Below are 18356 nucleotides of genomic sequence, written 5' to 3'. Positions count from 1 at the left end.
TGGCAGCCTCCCCTAGAATTGCATGCAGCTCGGCGTAGAAGCAGCATGTCCGCGGCTCTGACCCGGAACGACCGTTTGCCTCCTTTGTTTTTTGATAGGCTTGTCTGAGCTCCTTGACTTTCACGCGGCACTGATCTGAGTCCCTATTGTGGCCTCTCTCCATCATGCCCTTGGAGATTTTTTCAAAAGTTTTGGCATTTCGTCTTTTCGAACAAAGTTCTGCTAGCACTGAATCCTCTCCCCATATAGCGATCAGATCCAGTACCTCCCATACGGTCCATGCTGGTGCTCTTTTTCGATTATTGGCCTGCATGGTTACCTGTGCTGATGAGCTATCTGTGGTCACCTGTGCTCTCCACGCTGGGCAAACAGGAAATAAAATTCAAATGTTCGCGGGGCTTTTCCTGTCTACCTGGCCAGTGCATCCGAGTTCAGATTGCTGTCCAGAGCGGTCACAATGGTGCACTGTGGGATAGCTCCCAGAGGCCAATACCATCGAATTGCGGCCACACTAACCCTAATTCGAAATTACAATATTGATTTTGGCGCTACTCCGCTCGTCGGGGTGGAGTACAGAAATCGATTTTAAGAGCCCTTTATTTTGAAATATATGGCTTTGTTGTGTGGACGGGTGCAGGGTTAATTCGATTTAACGCTGCTAAATCCGAATTAAAGTCATAGTGTAGACCAGGCCTTAGTCCTGGTTCGCATTCACTTAGTCCTTAGAGGAATATGTTAACATGAACTAGATATCTTTTAGTTTGCGCCACCAGCAGCCACATGGGGGAGTTACAGCACAACACACTAGTGTGGAGGTTCTCAAACTGTGGTCCGCGGACCACTGGGGTCCGCGAGCTCCATTCAGGTGTTCTGCGGATAGTTCTAAGGTGCGTGCCTGGGCGGCCGCACATGAGGGAATGAAGGACCACCCACCTAATTAGTGGAACCATGCAGGCATGGCTTCATTAATTAGGTGCCTGGACCCTGGAGAAGATGCACATGTAAGGGGGTGGCTTTCGGGGGGAATAGGGCGTAGGTGGGAGGGGGCAGTGGGGTGAGAAGAGGGGGTGGGGCGAATTTGGGACCTGCAGGGCTGCAGCGGCCAGAGAAAGAGGTGACTTTCCCCAGCTCCAGGGCTCCGGGGAGAGATGACCCTCCTTTCCCAGCCTCACCTCTGTGGCTGTTGTGGCGGGAGAGAGACCCCTCTCCTTCCCAGCCCAGCTCAGTGGCTGTCACGGTGGGGGAGACCCCCCTCCTTCCCAGCCCCAGTTCCGGGGCTGCCACAGCGGGAGAAAGAGGGCACAGCCATCGCATTAGAAAGGTAAGACTGCTGATATCGAAATGAGTTGTGTGCTTTTATTTGTAGAACAAAAAACCGTTAATTATTATTAAAGTTTTTTTTTATATAGAGCTTTTATCCAGCGCGCTTTACAATAGTTAGCTAACGGTACAAACAACATTTGGAAAGATCATTAAGTGGTCCGCTGAGACCCTCAGCAATTTTCAAGTGGTCCGCGAAAACAAAGGTTGAGAACCACTGCGCTAGTGGATGTTGTAATTCACAGCCCCGTGCTCCAAACTGTGGGACCATATAGACATAGTCTAAGACTCCCTTGACCTTCACAAGGAGTTGGACTACATGGTTGCCAGTTGCCATGAACAGAAAGCTGTTCAGTGGGCTATGTGATCTCATTCTAATTATTAATACACAGATGACCACATTAGAAAATTACCAGTTGTAGCACTAATTGACACCCTGGCTAGCAGTGTCAACAATCTATGTACCTTGTAAGTGAGCTATTCAATTATGCAAAGGAAAGGTGTTGAATGCAGGGAGGGAGTGGCATAAGAACTCTGGAATTAAAGCTGGGGATTGCTGTGGACTAAAAATAAGGAGGTGGGAGACCAAGAATGTAATGCACTTAACTAAACAAAAGTGTCAAAATAAAACCGTGACTAGTTAGATGTGTGTCTGTCATCAGGTGGATTACTTTGCTTGCATGACATATGGATTTCTTTCACCCTTCATCTGCCTTTATAATTTTAGATTATAAACTCTGCAGTGCAGAGACTGTCGTCATCTGTGTTGGGGGAAGCAGCTAAGCATACAGGGTGCTGCCACAACGTAAATAAAAATGACAGCTGAATGGGAATAGAAATCCAACTACCATTTCACCTAGTAGACATGGTCCCTTCGAAATACTTGAGGTATATTGGTGGGGAATCACAGGGAAGTTTGCATGATCACTGCCTACACCAGGGGTAGGCAACCTATGGCACGCATGCCAAAGGCAGCACACAAGCTGATTTTCAGTGGCACTCACACTGCCCGGGTCCTGGTCACCAGGCTGGGGAGCTCTGCATTTTAATTTAATTTTAAATGAAGCTTCTTAAACATTTTAAAAACCTTATTTACTTAACATACAACAATAGTTTAGTTATATATTATAGACTTATAGAAAGAGACCTTCTAAAACATTAAAATGTATTACTGGCACGCGAAACCTTAAATTAGAGTGAATAAATGAAGACTCGGCACACCACTTCTGAAAGATTGCCAACCCCTGGCCTACACCTATGCTGTGAACTACTGGTTGAACAGATGACTTCATAGTTCATGGCTGTCAATACAGTAATATAGCTGAGAACGTAACTTTTTCTAGGGGACAGGCAGAGGCCTGCCAATTTTGACAATATTCCTTTAATTAAAATGAAAAAAACTGAAAAAAATCAGTTAACTTTAAAAAGACCAGAAAAGGAAGTTTAAAAAAAGATGTGCTGACAATCAACGCAAGAATGACATGACTCAGTGTTGTGTTTTCCATTTCAGTGAACATACTTAGAGAAAAGATTTGGAGTAAGGCCTCTTTTAAAATCAAGTAGATTTGTGATTTAAAAGAGAATATCAAGACATGCCAGCCCCTTGGCATTGACACTAATTATTTCCCAGTATGTGTTAGTGAGAAACACATTGATGTTTAATGGCAAAAGTTACAAAATGGTAGCAGTAGTTTAAATAGGAATATAAAAGAAAATCCAATTTTCTCCACTATATGTTGAGATTTGTGGTACATATTTGTTGTTATATTGCCAGTAAATGATAATGCAAATCTTTTTCTACTAAAAATTAAAATGTTGACTTGTTGGACAATCCCTAAGACAATATTATTTAGTGGATAACGCAAAGCACTAGGAGTATCTCCTAGGTTCTATCCTTGACTCCATACTGACTTAGTGTATGAACTTTGGCAAGTCACTAAACTCCTCTGTGCCAGTTTACCCATCTGTAAAATGGGGATAATTTTACCACTGGTGTTTTGTAAACATTAATTAATACGTATTTTGAGATCCTTAAAATAAAGTACAAAGTATAGAAATTCAAAATAAAAATTAAGCTTGTTATTGTGGATAAGTTGTTGGGTATTTTTTTTTACCTGGCTCGAGAAACAGTCATGAGTTGATCATGCCGTAGCTCTTCATTCTGTGGCTTCAGGAGCAGAAATGTCAGTTTCTCCTTAAGTCGGTTTGACAGTGTCCCAGACTGTGCATAATCCATTATGTCATACATTATTATTGTCCTGGGAAAGTTTTCCAGAGACAATTTTCTCCAGCAGTTATCCCTGCCACCAAAGTATGCTGGGGTCTCATCCAGGTTACTGATATACTATAAGGCCACAAAATAATAATATTAATTTATAAAATGCTTGCAATAAACCTAATTCATTTTATTGAGGTCCCAAGTCTCCCCTATTCATATTTTCTCGTCCTCATTAATCATTTTAATGATGAACTTGCACATTAAAGAAAACCTTATTCAGAGTAAATCAAATGGTTGGAACCCCTGAAATGACCTACTCTGCTTTAAAATTCCTATAATACGATGATATCTGTTCTCTGGATATCTGTATCTACCTCTATTACATAAATATACATATAATTATAATAAAATCACTAAATTTAAACTGATCACAAAAATATGCATATGTACATTAATAGCCTGAGTTCCTTCACTGCTCTATAGTAACAAATAATTACTTGAAATTAGAGTATTGTTTATAGCCATCTTTATGTGTCACCGTCCTTCCTAAATCTGGGTGGCATAGCCAGTCATCCAGGATTTGGCCCTAATTTTTTAAATATAGGAATTAACCAGAAAAGGTTTCACTGCACTACTCAAGCATCAGCACTTCTTGGTGATGATTCTTCTCTCACTTATACCACTGTAAATCAGCTGTAATTCCATCAAAATCAATATACTAACACTGGTCTAAAAAAAAAAAAAAAAAAAGGTACTGATTCTCTTCTCACTTTTTCCATTTAAAGAGTATCACTGTTATCAGATTGATCTTTTAAAGATTTCTACCATCCTTGTGTAACCCTGACAATACACATTATAGGAATTAATCCATACAACTTCAATAACTTCTCTGGAGCTTCACAATCATAGGGCTTCATTCTCCGCTGCCTTGTAATTTGTAGTCATTTACATCGGTTCAAGGTGGATGTAAAACGCTACCAAATCAGATTTCTGCATTCACACGGAAGTGCTTGAGGTACCCTTTACACTCATTTTGAGCTGATATAAATGGCTGCACAACGTGTAAGCTGTTGAGAATTAGGTCTTTAAATTTTAGTCTTGCAGTCATACTCACTATCTATATTTTAGATCATATCATAATCTTTTTTCCTCAAAAGAAGTTTTTTTTTTATTACCAAAACCTGTAAGAAAATATTTGAAAACATTTCTTACTTGCATGTAATCTTTCACTGTAGCAACATCTATTTCGTCTATTATTTTGTGGTTTTGGTACTGAAGTTCATCCCATATCATTTGATCATAATATTTCCGATGTCCCATCAACTTGCAAGCATCAGCTGCTGCCTATAAAAAACAGGAAATATGCTGTAGCTAAAAAACCAAAAAAAAAACCACACACAAAATTCCTAGAGTCCTCATACTTCAACTCAGGGAAAAGTCTTAATCCTCCTGAAATCCCAGTGCTCAACAAAAAAAATAAAATAAACAAGGCATTCTAATTAGTACACAGAAAGCTCACAGCAATTGGAGATGGATTGTCCACTAACTCTGCATTATTAATACTATTATTTATACAATTGTCGCACCTAGAAGCTCTAGTCACGGACCAAGAATGCCATTGTGCTAGGTGCTGTACAAACAGAAAAGCCTGTCCCAGCCAGCTTACAATTTAAGTATAAGACAAGAGACAACAAATGGATACAGACAGTCAGAGGAATGCAAGTAAACAATGAGAAAATAGTGGTCAGCATAATGGTGAAACAATTTCAGTTACAAATTTGAAAATAATGCTTAGTGACACAGCTGCTTCCCCCAGATGCACCAGGTAACTAATCTAGGATTTACCTTTTAGATGGAAAATTAAAAGTTAATTACTCAGCATCTAATTAACTCTTATTTCATTCATATAAGCTTTCACAATGACAGTTACATTTGCCTCCTCATCCCTCTGACAGCATTATTGCTGGAATGGGCAACAAGATCTGTAGTTAGGGTCTTCTTCAGATGTTTACAGCTTTTTAAAACCTTCATCTCTGTGGCTGAAATTTGTCAAGTCTGATTTTTGTCTAAGGGTGGTGGTTGCTTAAGTTTGAGACTCTGTTTAGCATTGATTCAGAAGATTTTGCTCCACATCCTCAACTTGTATAACTTGTTATAGTGCTATTGAAGTCAATGGAGCTATGACAGATCAGCTAAGGATCTGTCTCTTTGAATATAAAAAAACCCCACTTTGCCAATATAAAAAAATGGATTCTTCTAAATGTTGCAAACTTTTTCAAACAGCTTTAACACATTAGTACTTTGGAGTAGACATTAGAACTTTAACATCCCTCTGATACAGAAATGTCTGTATTTCAATGGTGTATAATTACTAGGATCTCTTGGTATTAAAGATGTTATAAGAAAGGTAAAGTTATTATATATAAAAATAATTGTTTTGGCCATACCCAATTTTTCTGTTGTAAGAGTGCTGAGGAACTGCCTCCACAGCAGCCACCAAACGTGATGGAATTAAGAATAATTTTTTAAAAATTAAAAATGAAAGCTACATGCAAACACCAGAAAAATTCTTTCTTGCAAAGCTGCCACCCTCCTTCATTTCACAAAAAGGAAATTATATTCATTCATGAGTGACTGAATTAGTCAATAACACTATATTGACACAGCAACTTTTTCCTTACCTGGGTGGAATAAACCTAAAAAACGGGCCTCTTTGCTTAAAATATAAAGATGTTCTTACTCATGTTAAATATAAGCTAAACTGAATAGGTTGGAAGATCAGTAGGTACTGACCACTTGCATTTCTGACTTATCATGCTGTGCTATAAATATATTAAGACATATCATATCAAATGAGGTGTAATGTCATGATGCAGTAAACTGTATCAAGCAGCACTGATGCAATGACAGAACTTCTGTAAAATATACTACTGTATCTGAAAGTGAAATACTGCAGAAATTAACAATTTGGATTTTTAGGATAGTGCTTACAGACCAATTTAGGCAGTTTATGGGACTCTTCTTTACTCCATCATTTTTGAAACACCAGTGTGGTCATTTTGTGTTCTTAAACTATTTCCTCTAGTTTGGTATCCACCATGGCAGTGTGTTTCTTCTAACTGGAAAGCTAGGTGAGCAGCCTGCTCTGAGGCCAAGGGTGATCCAAGATTCTGACAGTTGATGTTTATAAAGTAGACAATCCCAGATCTACAAAGGGAGTTAAGAACCCAAGTCCCAGATCCACAAAACCCCTGCTCTACTGCCACCTAACCATAGGCATTCTCCCACCTTTTGCTTGTAGGGTCTGATCCAGTAGGTGTGTTCAGAGCATGCCTAATTCCACACAAAACACTTGGGAGGGGAGAGAGAGGAGGCAGCAGCTGCCCTTATAATCATTAGTTATAACCAGTGGTTAGGGTACTCACCTGGGATGTGGGAGACCCCACTTCAACTCCCTCTCTGCCTGATGAGAAGAGGTTCCCACCTCTCAGATGACTGCCTAACCACAGGACTATAGAGTCATCCTCACTCTATTTTTCTGGCCCAATGCATACTTAATACCAAGTGGAATGGCTTTAATAAGAGAGATTGAGACAGATCCACATAAGAATTTCCCATAGTACAGTGATAAGGGTATTGATGTGAAAGGTCGGAAATCCCTATTTAAATTGTTTTCTCCAGTGTGCACTACTTCACATTTATTAACATTGAATTCCATTTGCCATTTTGTTATACAGTTCAACCAGCTGCAGCAGGCTTGTCAAATCTCCCTCAAGGATTTGTCATGCACTACATACTTTCCAAAGGGTTGGCAGATACATGGCAAATCTGTACCATTCTCATTGTCTGCATTCTTCTACTAGCTGCCTTGTTGAATTTCCAAGGAAACAGAAGAAAGTGGTGAGAGAATAGGTGAAGATTATTGAAGCATTCTTCACATTATGATTCTCCTACAATCAAAGGGTCTAATACACTAAGTAAAAAATGTTTGCTGTACCTGGTACGTATTTAAAACCTCCTTTATTCAAGACACTACAGTCAATAAAGAATAGGCAGTTTTAAAGAAAAAAAATACTAGTATGTGCTTTCAGAAATCCAGCTTGAAACCCAACCTGCACCACACAATTGCTACAGGAGTCTTCTTGTTTTGGTCCAAAATAATTTTTGCTTCTTGTATTACAGGAATAACATACATTAGAGTGTGGACTTGCTTGAATGCTTGAAGAAGAAAAACACTGTATTATTATTAGTAGTATTATTGTAGCACCGTCATGGACCAGGAGCCCACTGTGCTAAGCAATTTTCAAACGCAGAACAAAAAGGCGATCCAGACCCTAAAGAGCTTATAATCTAAGTGCGCACAGCTTATCTTTATAGGCATTTGTATACTACAGAGATGAGCATAGTATAGAAATCTATATAGAATAGAACTTATTGTTCAATGCATCGGAAGTTGTGATTTTGTTTTTAAGTACATCATCACTGGAAGGATAACCTGTCAAAAGAACAAGGTTAATGGAATCCTGTTCAGCAAATTTATAAAAACAAATCTTTTGACGTAACTAATTTCAGGGGCCTAAAAATATAGTTTTAATGTCTATTTAAATAAAGGCAGAACTGAATGACAAAAGAATTGTGAAAGACAGCTATACAGAACAGTGCCTATAGTGACTAAATTTCCTAGAAATAAATTAATCCAAATAGAGAATATGGGCATAGATATACAAAGAGTTTTTATGTACTATGCTGAAAGAATCATTGTTTCTTTGCTAACAAAAGTAATGTTGTTTAATGAATGAAGCGGTTGCTTGTTAGAATTGGAAATATGTGTGACTGAGGATAAAGATGTTATAGGATTTTACAAAATAAAATTCAGAGCCAAGGTATAGATGAAGTGAAGAGAAAATGATCACACAAACATCCAGTAAGTCACCTCACTTGCTGGACTTATTGTTCTTTTTCCACTTATGTACTTGCTGCCTTGGCCTCCAGTATGGTGAAAAATCTTAAACACAATGAAAGGTGGAAACTCATGACCAGCAAATCTAAAGAAACAAGGAACAAAGTTAACTATCTGGCACTATAAAGAGCAGATTCCTTATTGAAAAGATAGGAAATGTGAAGTTGTGGTAAACATTTAAAAAAAAAACCAACCCTATACTTTAGACAGTATGGAAATACCAAATCATGGTATCTTAACTCTCTTTTTGTATCTGAATCTTGCAGCTGCCCAAATTCATGAGACAATCTAATGCATGAACATGGATGGTCACATATGTATTTTATGAAGAGAACATGACCCCAGTGTGTTTTTGTAAAGTGTGCTTTAGCTGCGTTTAGTTCTTTATATAAATTTAAAACAGACTAATATGTTAAAAAAAATCATCCCTGGAATCCCTTCCAAACTAGTAACAGGGCCGGGAATGAGGGGCTTGGGGGGCTGGAGTCGAGGGGTTTGGAGTGTGGGAGGGGGTTTCCTGGCTGGGGCAGAAGGTTAGGGTGCAGGAAGGGGTGAGAGCTCCGGCTGGGGGTGCAGCTCTGGAGTGGGGCCAGGGATGAGGAGTTTGGGGTGCAGGAGGGGCTCTGGGCTGGGGCTGAGGGGTTCAGAGTGCAGGAGGGGGCTCAGGGCTAGGACAGGAGATTGGGGTGTGGGAGGGAGTTCAGGGTGCGGGCTCCGGGTGGTGCTGACCTCAGGTGCTCCCACGAAGCGGCAGCTCCAATGGGAGCTGTGGAACCGTGCTCGGGGCAGTGCCTGCGGGTGGGGGTAGCGCGCAGAGCCCCCTGATTACCCCTCTGCCTAGGAGCTGGAGGGACATGCCAGCTGCTTCCCAGGAGCCCTGCGGAGCTGGGCATGGAGTCTGCCTGCCCCGCTGCTGGCCTGCAGTCAACTGGACTTTTAGCAGCCTGGTCAGCTGTGCTGACAGGAGCCGCCAGGGTCCGTTTTCAACTAAGCATTCTGGTCGAAAACTGGATGCCTAGCAACCTTAGTCAGCCCACCTACGTGTTGTAAATTGCAGGATTGGAATCTTAATTCCTGCCAAAATGGAATAATATAATTGAAATGCTGACAGTTTAAAAATTGTTAAACACAATAATTCTTTTAAAACGTCTTATTTAAATGTAGAAACAAGTCTGGAAATTCATGGCTATTTGCATTTAGCATTTAATTAATTTTTTTAAAGGACAAACTCAAATCAAATGCATTTGTTTGATTGATCACACAATGAATAAACAATACGAGATTCAGATTTTGTATGCAGAGCAATTGGAGGCAGTAAGTCTGCCCAGAGGGCATGGGAGTTGCAGAAATGCAAGGTATCCATCATACCCCTTTGTTAAGGTACCTGTACTTGGTTAGTGCAGACTAGCCAGAGAAGGGACATGAACAATGCAGCTAGTGAATATGCTGATTCAGCTCATCCTCTGGTCAGGCTTCACTGGGGAAAGGCTCTCTGTGGAAGCCTGGCTGCAATTTAAAGCTGCTCTCTTCTGCCTGAAGCTATGGACGTAGTAGTGAAAACTGCAAATACCACCAGCTTCCTCCCTCAATGTCAGTTTCCACACAGGGCACAACTTATGCCCAGTATGTTTATTTGAATGTCTAAAAATATATATTTATATCTGGAGTGCTGCATGTTGGTGTGTTGTAAAAAAGAAAAATAGCAAAAATAATGGTATGTGTATGCAAAATAGATAATTTTATTTCTAAATTACATTTCCTCAGGCATGTATTGAGCACTAATTCTAGATGAGATCCAAGTCCATAGTAAGTTTGCATTTTTAAAAAGAAAACATAGCTTATGGTGTGCAATAAAAGTATCTGAAATTTTTCTACTATACATAGGACTACTTACCTGTCTGGCTTTCAATATGAAAAGTTAATCACCACATATCAAAAAATTCCAGTTTTTAGAAAACAAGAAAAACAATCACTTCCAGTAGAACCTCAGAGTTATGAATACCAAAGTTACGAACTGATCAGTCAACCACACACCTAATTTGGAACTGGAAGTACGCAATCAGGCAGAAAAAAAAAAAAAAAAGGGCAAATACAGTACAGTACTTTGTTAAACGTAAACTACTAAAAAAATAAAGGGAAAGTTTAAAAAAAGATTTGATCAGGTAAGGAAACTGTTTCTGTGCTTGTTTCATTTAAATTAAGATGATTAAAAGCAGCATTTTTCTTCTGCATAGTAAATTTTCAAAGCTGTGTTAAGTCAATGTTCACTTGCAAACTTTTGAAGGAACAACCATAATGTTTTGTTTAGAGTTATGAACAACCTCTATTCCCAAGGTGTTCATAACTCTGAGGTTCTACTGTATTGCAAAAATAATGCCCCATCCCAAAAAAGCAAAGCAAACAAACAAAAAAATCATTTCCCCCACTCTGCGCTTCAGTGACTTTAAGATGAACAAGTAAAACTTTATCAAACTTTCCAAAAATACTCACCTGTGAGGTAAAAATACATGAGAAATATTAGCCCAAAAGGTATTTGTTTGAGTATTACTGAACTTAGGGACCTAAAACAACATGCCCTATCAACTCTAACATTGCTAGTGTGACACTATAATAAAAACAATTGATGGCACTTTTGGTTAACTTTAGAAAAAGTCATCATATATGCTAGGTTGAATAAACAAATATGCCTACTTTACCTGAATCTGACTTTACACTGCATACTAGGATCTTTTATAAGTTCAGCTTCTAAAGGACTCACTCTCCTCATAATCTCATATGTAATGCAATGCTCCTGAAACAGATGCAGGCATTATTCAGTAAAATTGAGCAGTTTTGGTTCCTATAATAATACACCCCACACCTGTTTCACATGGGAGTTGAGTGTTAATTAATATTTTAAAGTGCTTTGAAATTCTTAAATGGCAGTTACTATAGAATTGCAATATTGTTTCTTTTTTATTACTCATTTTATTCTTTTACCCAATGTTACTCTTTTCTCTACTGAAGTTATCTTTTTGCCCTTTCTTTCCAATGTTATGAGTTTTATTTTCTCATCTTTGCACTACAAAAAAACCAAAGTAGTTTTCAATAAGAACAACAAATATTAGGAAATACATCTCACATACAATTTTAGCTCCTCCCTTTTACTAAATCCCCGAACTGTTTAGTTGCTCATCTTCTTTCCTTCTCCATCTGTCTTTCGTCTGCTCTTAAACTATCAACAATCTCTCCCTCCACCCCATTCTCTGAACACCTCCCTATGTCTCTTGCCTTTTATTCCATTCAATGGAGTGACATTATTGCAGGAGGAAAAACAGCTTTTCTGAATCCACTCTAATATTTGCTCTGCTCAGTGTAAGACACACAGACAGTAAGAGCAAAGAATGTGGAGAACTGTCCAAGAAGATAGGAGCTAGCCTGTCTGCTTGCCTGCATAGCAGATTCAGAAGAGTGATACTACCCTAACTCCAAAAGCTACAGCTGAGGGGTTTCATCACTCTAGCGTAGGGCTCCACTGGAATTCAGGGTCTTAAGGCCAAACCTTTTGTGCCTGCTGGTTAATTTGGACCTGGGTACTGGTACTTCTCCAGGAAATACTACTTTCCTCTTCAGAAGGGATGGATCAGTCAGGAGCCCATTCCACCTTTGGCAGAGTAGGGGGGATCTTCCTGAGCATATGTAATTATTCCTCTGATGTGTTTATGTGATAAAATGGAGCCATGAATTATAAGCAAGGAGAAGAGACTGTGGCAATCACCATTTGTATTTGGTGCTTCTAATTGGACAGTGGCACAGTGATACATCAGGCTGGTTTCTCTTTGAGAAAAAACTGGTGTAAGAGCAGTTAGATCCATATCTGGGAAACTGGAAGCCTTCATAAACAGCAATTTCTTACGTACTGTAGGCCTTTTTATGGACAGCACGTTTACTCTAAAAACGACAGCAATTATTGACATCCTATGCCTGGATAGATCAATAGGGACTATGTGAAGTTTACAGCAAACAGTTGTGCACCCCTGTGAAGAGGGCCAGAACACTTCTGAGGGATTAATGGGCTTTAAAGGGTGCATAGACTTTGTGCTGGCTATTTGCACAGGAGAGACTTTCACCCTAACTGCATTACCCTGGAGAAGATAATTTATGGTTATTTAATGCACTGTTAGAGAATTTACCAACATAACTGTTAAGATATTACTATACCACCAGTTATACCAGTGTAACTCCTTGAGGGTCTTTTTTTTTCAATTTGGTTTTACTGCTTTCTGAGCTCATTCCACAAGAAGTGTCTCCCCCTAGGAAGCTGGAGTGGTGTAACTGCCCCAGCAGTATCCCAGGCACTGGTAGAGTTGTGCTGGTAAGGTTCCCCCCGTAGCAAAGCCCTGGGTAGTTTACAGCGCGGACGGGCAGGGTTTTTCCGGAGGAGCATACCGCGGCCCGGATGGTGTGTGTTAGCAGCCTGAACAGCCTCCTGTTGATGTGACTCCACCAGGCTCGCTGGAGGATTTTAGCTGCGAGCTCTTCGTCCGCCCTGGCAGGAGACACGAGATCAGCACCAGCCCCTGCGCTCACTGTAGCGGGAGCGTATGTCTTGTTTTGGACGGGACAGGTCCTTTTCTAAAGCCCTGTCCCAGCCGTCCCGACCTGTTTTTGTGTGTGTGGCAGAAGGGGGCATTTGTCCAGTGTGCTCCTGCCGACTCGGTCAGTTGGCAACTGCTCACTTTTATCAAAAAAGTGGGGTGCGGAGGAACATGCGGGGGTGGGGGAGGGGAGATGCCAGCCCCACGCGGGGCGGGGAGGCGCTCAGGCGAGCAGTAGGGGGGGCCCCCTTTTCGCTTTGGGAAATATGGTCACCCGAGCTCACAGCAGCTGGGTCCCGACAGGCGGACCCGTGGGTGACACCGCCAGGGCCGTTCGGGGGGAAGGGAGCGGAGCCGCCGGGGCAGCGAGCTGCGGGGACAGACAGACACGGGGTGCGCGTCCACACAGCACGTAAGCCGAGGGGGGAGGGGACCCGGCCGTGCGGACTCGCTGTTTCCAGGCCCCTACTTGGGCGTCCGCACGGCGTGGCGGGGACCCCGGGCTGGCAATGGAGGGGACCGGATCTCACAGTCCCGCTAACTCCTCCCTCCTGCGGGCAGCGCGCGAGGCCGGGCGGTTCCCGAACACGCGGGGGGGTGGGGGGGGGCGCCGCGGTTACTCACGGCCGCGAGAGACCTCCCGCCCGGCGCGCGGCTCCGCTCAGCAGCATGACCCGGCTACTCAGAGGCCCCGCCCCCGCGTCCCTGTTGCCTGGAGACCGGGACACGTGTGTGGGGGGAGAGGGGAAACCACGCCATCCCCGCCCTTTTCCCAGCCGTTTTTGTCGTTCGGCCTCCGTAGCGGCGCGTGTGCTGTGCGGCTCTGACATCATCGCGCAGCGACGCGGTTGGGAGCGGCGCCGCGATGTTCAAGGTGAGAAAGTCCCGTCCCGGGGGCGCAGCGCCTATTGGCGCCCGGCCGCTGCCCGGCCGCCATGTCACCCGTGGCCGGGCTCAGGCCCTCGCCCTCCGCTGCCCGGCGCGCTGCTGCCGGCGGGGCTGAGGAGAGTGAGCGGCACCTTGGCACCCACTGGGTAACCCGGCGTGAACGAGCGGGAGCAGCCCAGCCTGTGCCCAGGCACCCGTTGGCAGCCTCCCCGGGTGCACGGGAGGGCCGGTGGCCTCGTTACAGATCTGCCTCAGGTCCCCATGCAAAGCGTTTGCTCCCCTGCTAACTGCCTGCTGCGTCAGGGATTTCATTCCTGAGCTCAGGTGCCTGTGCTCGCTGAGTGTTGCCTAGGCCACCCTTCGCTTCAGTACACGGGTGTGAATCGCGTTTGAAAATATTGGGTACGGGCCATTTGGCGCTTTATTATTATGTGCAGCCCGTCAACAGAGGGTGCTACAGGCTAAAGCTGTGGCAAGCAAAATTCATTAACGTTAGGCATCTGATAACTTGTAGCATTTGTTATTTTATTTGCGGTCTCAATTCTGCAATTCACTGCAGCCGAGTGAATTGAGCCAGACAGTAGACTCTGAGGCAGGTGCTGCAGGTGTGTCTGTGTGGGGTAGCGCTACAAGCAGGAGGGAGGCATTAGCATGGCTGTGAGACCTGGTTCCTCCTCCATTGTGAGCCCGGCTTCACGTCTATGTATGCTCAAGCACAGGCTTGGAATCAGTGAGTCTGCAAGGCAAATTGGTTGAAAGTGTATTAAAGAACAGAATTATCAGACACAGAGGTGAACATGATTTGTTGAGGAAGAGTCAACATGATTTTTGTAAAGAGAAATCATGCCTTATCAATCTTTGAGGGGTTCAGCAAACATATGGACTTAGATTTTCAGAAAGCCTTTGACAAGGTCCTTCACCAAAGGCTCTTAAGCAAAGTAAACAGTCATAAGAGAAAATATCCTCTCATGGATCAGTAATTGGTTAAAAGATAGGAAACAAAGGATAGGAATAAATGGTCAGTTTTCAGAATGGGGAGTGGTAAATAGTGGTGTCCCCCAGGAGTCTGTATTGAGACCAGTCCTATTCAGCATACTCATAAATGGTCAGGAAAAAGAGGTAAACATTGAGGTGGCAAAATTTGCAGGTGATACAAAATTACTCTAGATAATTAAGTCCAAAGCAAACTGTGAAGAGTTACAAAGGGATCTCACAAAACTGGGTGACTGGGCAACAAAATGTCATGAAATTCAGTGTTGATAAATGCAAAGTAATGCACATCGGAAAACATAATCCCAACTATACAGACAAAATGAGGGAATCTAAATAAGGTATCACCACTCAAGCAAGTGATCTTGGAGTCACTGTGGATAGTCCTCTGAAAACATCCACTCAATATGCGGGAGCTGTCAAAAAAGCTAACAGAATGTTAGGAACTGTTAGGGAAGAGATAGATGATAAGATTAAAAAAATTATAATGCCTCTATAATATAAATCCATGGTATACCCATATAATACTGAATGCAGATCTGGTTGCCCTGTCTCAAAAAAGATATATGAGAATTGGAAAAGGTACCGGACGGGCAACAAAAATGATTAGGGCTATGGAATAGCTTCTGTATGAAGAGAGATTAAAAAGACTGGGCCTTTTCAGCTTGGAAAAGAGATGACTAAAGGGGATATGACAAAGGTCTATAAAATCTTGACTGGTGTGGAGAAAATGAATAAGGAAGTGTTTATTTGCTCCTTTACATAACACAAGAACTAGGGATCACCCAATGAAATTAATAGGCAGCAGGTTTAAAACAAACAAAAGGAAGTGCTTCTTCACACAATGCACAGACAACCTGTGGAATTCTTTGCCAGAGGATGTTGTGAAGGTCAAAACTCTATCAGGGTTCAAAAAAGAACTAGATACGTTTATGGAAGATAGATCCATTAATGGTTATTAGCCAGGGTGGGCAGGGATGCAACACCATCTAGCCTCTGTTTGCCAGAAGCTGGGGATGGATCACTTGATGATTGCCTGTTCTGTTCATTCCCTCTGAACCACCTGGCATTGGCCACTGTCAGAAGAAAGGATATTGGGCTTTTTTTTTTGCTTGCCACAGCAGATGGACCACTGATCTGACCCAGTGTGGCCATTATTATGTAAATTTCAACAAGTGCTTAACTCTATGCATATGTAGCCTTTCCAGGATTGACTGGTTACAGAACAGATCCCTCCAGAGCAGCTATTTGTTTACCTGTTGCTCCAAATGTAATAAACAGCATGAATTAATTGGAGGTGTATTAGAATAGTTTGGTTTCGTTCAAAAGAAAATACAGCAGCACAGGGAAATATCCAGGCTTAGCATATCATGTGAATCTGCCAAGTATGAAGTCTAAGGGCACATATATACTAAAAAATATAAGTCAGCCTATGTTAGGTTGACATACAACCACAGCAGTGATTAGTGCCGTGTTTGATATCCACGCTACCTTCCTCTTGTGAGTGGTGTGCAATCTGACTTAAGGGGCAGTGTGGGCACTGGTAGCCCGGCTCTCGGCTCCCTGCCAGGCTGCGCCCTGGGCTCCCCACAGGGAGTCTGGTGGCTGCCCCAAGGTTCCCCGGCGGCTGCCCCAAGGCTCTTTGCTGGGAGCTGCCCAGACTCAGGACATAGAACTCCCCCGCTGGGATCCCAGCTGAGAGGCCGGGGCCGGGGCAGGGGGGAAAGCTGGGCTCCTAGCAGCCGGGAGCCAAGAACCTCCAAGCAGTACCAGCACTCCTCACAGGGAGTGGGTAGCTGGGAGCCTCTGTGCAGCACCAGGGCGTGCAGCTGTGACAGCCCAGCTTTCTTGTCAGTCAACAGCCAGTGTAAGTATAGTGGCTACAGGGACACTGAATCGCTCTAACTACACCAATATAAGCCCTATGCCTCTTGTGGAGATAGATTTATGGCGGTCTAGTAGGGCACTTACAATGGCTGTAGTGTGTACACTGACATAATTAGGTCTGCCTTACATCGACCTAACTCTGTAGTGTAGACCAAGCCTAAGACATTTGTATGATATTTTTCTTACTACTAATGAACTACAAAGATCAGCCCTTAAATACTGAAATAGTTTTCAAGATCTTAGAAATTTATGAATGTACTATACAAATCTTTCAATGCCTATCTTTTACTTTCTATTTGCTTGTTTACAATGTTTCTTACTCATTTGTATGGTTGTGAAATTAACATGTCCATGTCTTTGCTTACCATCCTCTGTAGTGCCTGAAGCATTTTTATTCATGTATCCAGTTACAGCTTTGGAAATGTTTTTTATAACTAGTGCTGCAGAATTAACTGAAGATAACTGACTTTTAAAGTGATTAATTTCACATTAGTTACACTGGATGTTTTACAAGACTTCTATTGCTCATACTGATATTTTAACATAATTGTGTCAGGTTAAATATATCAGGATAGCATTTTAGACATTGTTCTTTCTAACTTTCTCTCCTTATGCAATCTTTTTAGTTAGTTATTGGGAGCTATTAGGAGTTAGTTAATGGTAGCTTGTAAATAGCTTGAGTATCGTGCGTGTTCGTGTCCAAAGAGAGAGGGTGTTACAGTTATGCCTGCAATTAATGTTTAGAAAGAATATATGTTCATAGGTTTCAGAGAGTTCATATGGTTCTTAACCAAAAAAAAAAAAGTTAAATTGAACATGATAGTAAATTACATCTGTCACATTCCCCCATGATATTTTAAAACTTATGGTGTCACAAGACCCACAGAGTTTGGCACAACTTTATTATTTTCCACAGAGTAGTACCCTAAAACATCCAATATGGTGTTGAATTGTAGCTAATCGATGACCTCAAAATGATTTTTTAAATGAATTTATTGTGCAGTGCTGAGCATATTATCAGCGTTCAGGATAAATAACAATTAATTACAGATGTAAGATGTCATATGACTTGCATTTTCACATTCATTTAGCAATCTACAATCTTAAGTGGAATTGCTACAGAAACCACACTTGTAAATGTTTCCATTAAAATGTGTAATATTTTTTCAATATGACAGCAATGGTCTCTAGTGCCATCTATTGACAAGTAGTAGGAATTGACAAGTGGAACTGGCTGAAAGTCAAAATTTCCTTCTGTGGGAAATTCCAAAATTTTGAAAACAAATTTAGTTCTGTTTTGCAGCAAAATGTAGAATTTGAAATTTCTCACAAAAGGGGAGAACCTTAAACTCTTTTGGAAATAATTTAAATGTATTTTGTTTCAAAAATTGTGAAAGGAAGTTGAATCTCGGTGACTAGGCACCTAAGCTCTGAGGCTTCCAGCTCAGCTGTGGCTCTGAGGGCTTCTGGGCTCCTACCAGGAAACTCTGAGCAGGGTTTCTCAGGGCTTCAAGAC

At 41.9% G+C, this 18356-nt stretch overlaps 1 protein-coding gene across 1 annotated transcript in view; it reads right to left on the bottom strand.

The window, feature by feature from the left end:
- Positions 1–18356, bottom strand: part of LOC113406163 (putative uncharacterized protein CXorf58) — a 34347-nt gene that overhangs the window by 10664 nt on the left and 5327 nt on the right. Inside the window, exons 2-6 of the mRNA XM_029910954.1 lie at positions 12927–13066; positions 11195–11289; positions 8472–8583; positions 4751–4882; positions 3435–3664 (exon numbers count right to left, since the gene is read on the bottom strand). Coding sequence (XP_029766814.1) covers positions 3435–3664; positions 4751–4882; positions 8472–8583; positions 11195–11289; positions 12927–13066 — 709 coding nt within the window. The remainder of the gene's footprint in view (positions 1–3434; positions 3665–4750; positions 4883–8471; positions 8584–11194; positions 11290–12926; positions 13067–18356) is intronic.

This window comes from Terrapene carolina, unplaced genomic scaffold (assembly GCF_002925995.2).
Source record: "Terrapene carolina triunguis isolate 2854851 unplaced genomic scaffold, T_m_triunguis-2.0 Scaffold23, whole genome shotgun sequence".
Classification (NCBI taxonomy): Eukaryota; Metazoa; Chordata; order Testudines; family Emydidae; genus Terrapene; species Terrapene triunguis.
This window is presented reverse-complemented; position numbering and strand designations above follow the sequence as displayed.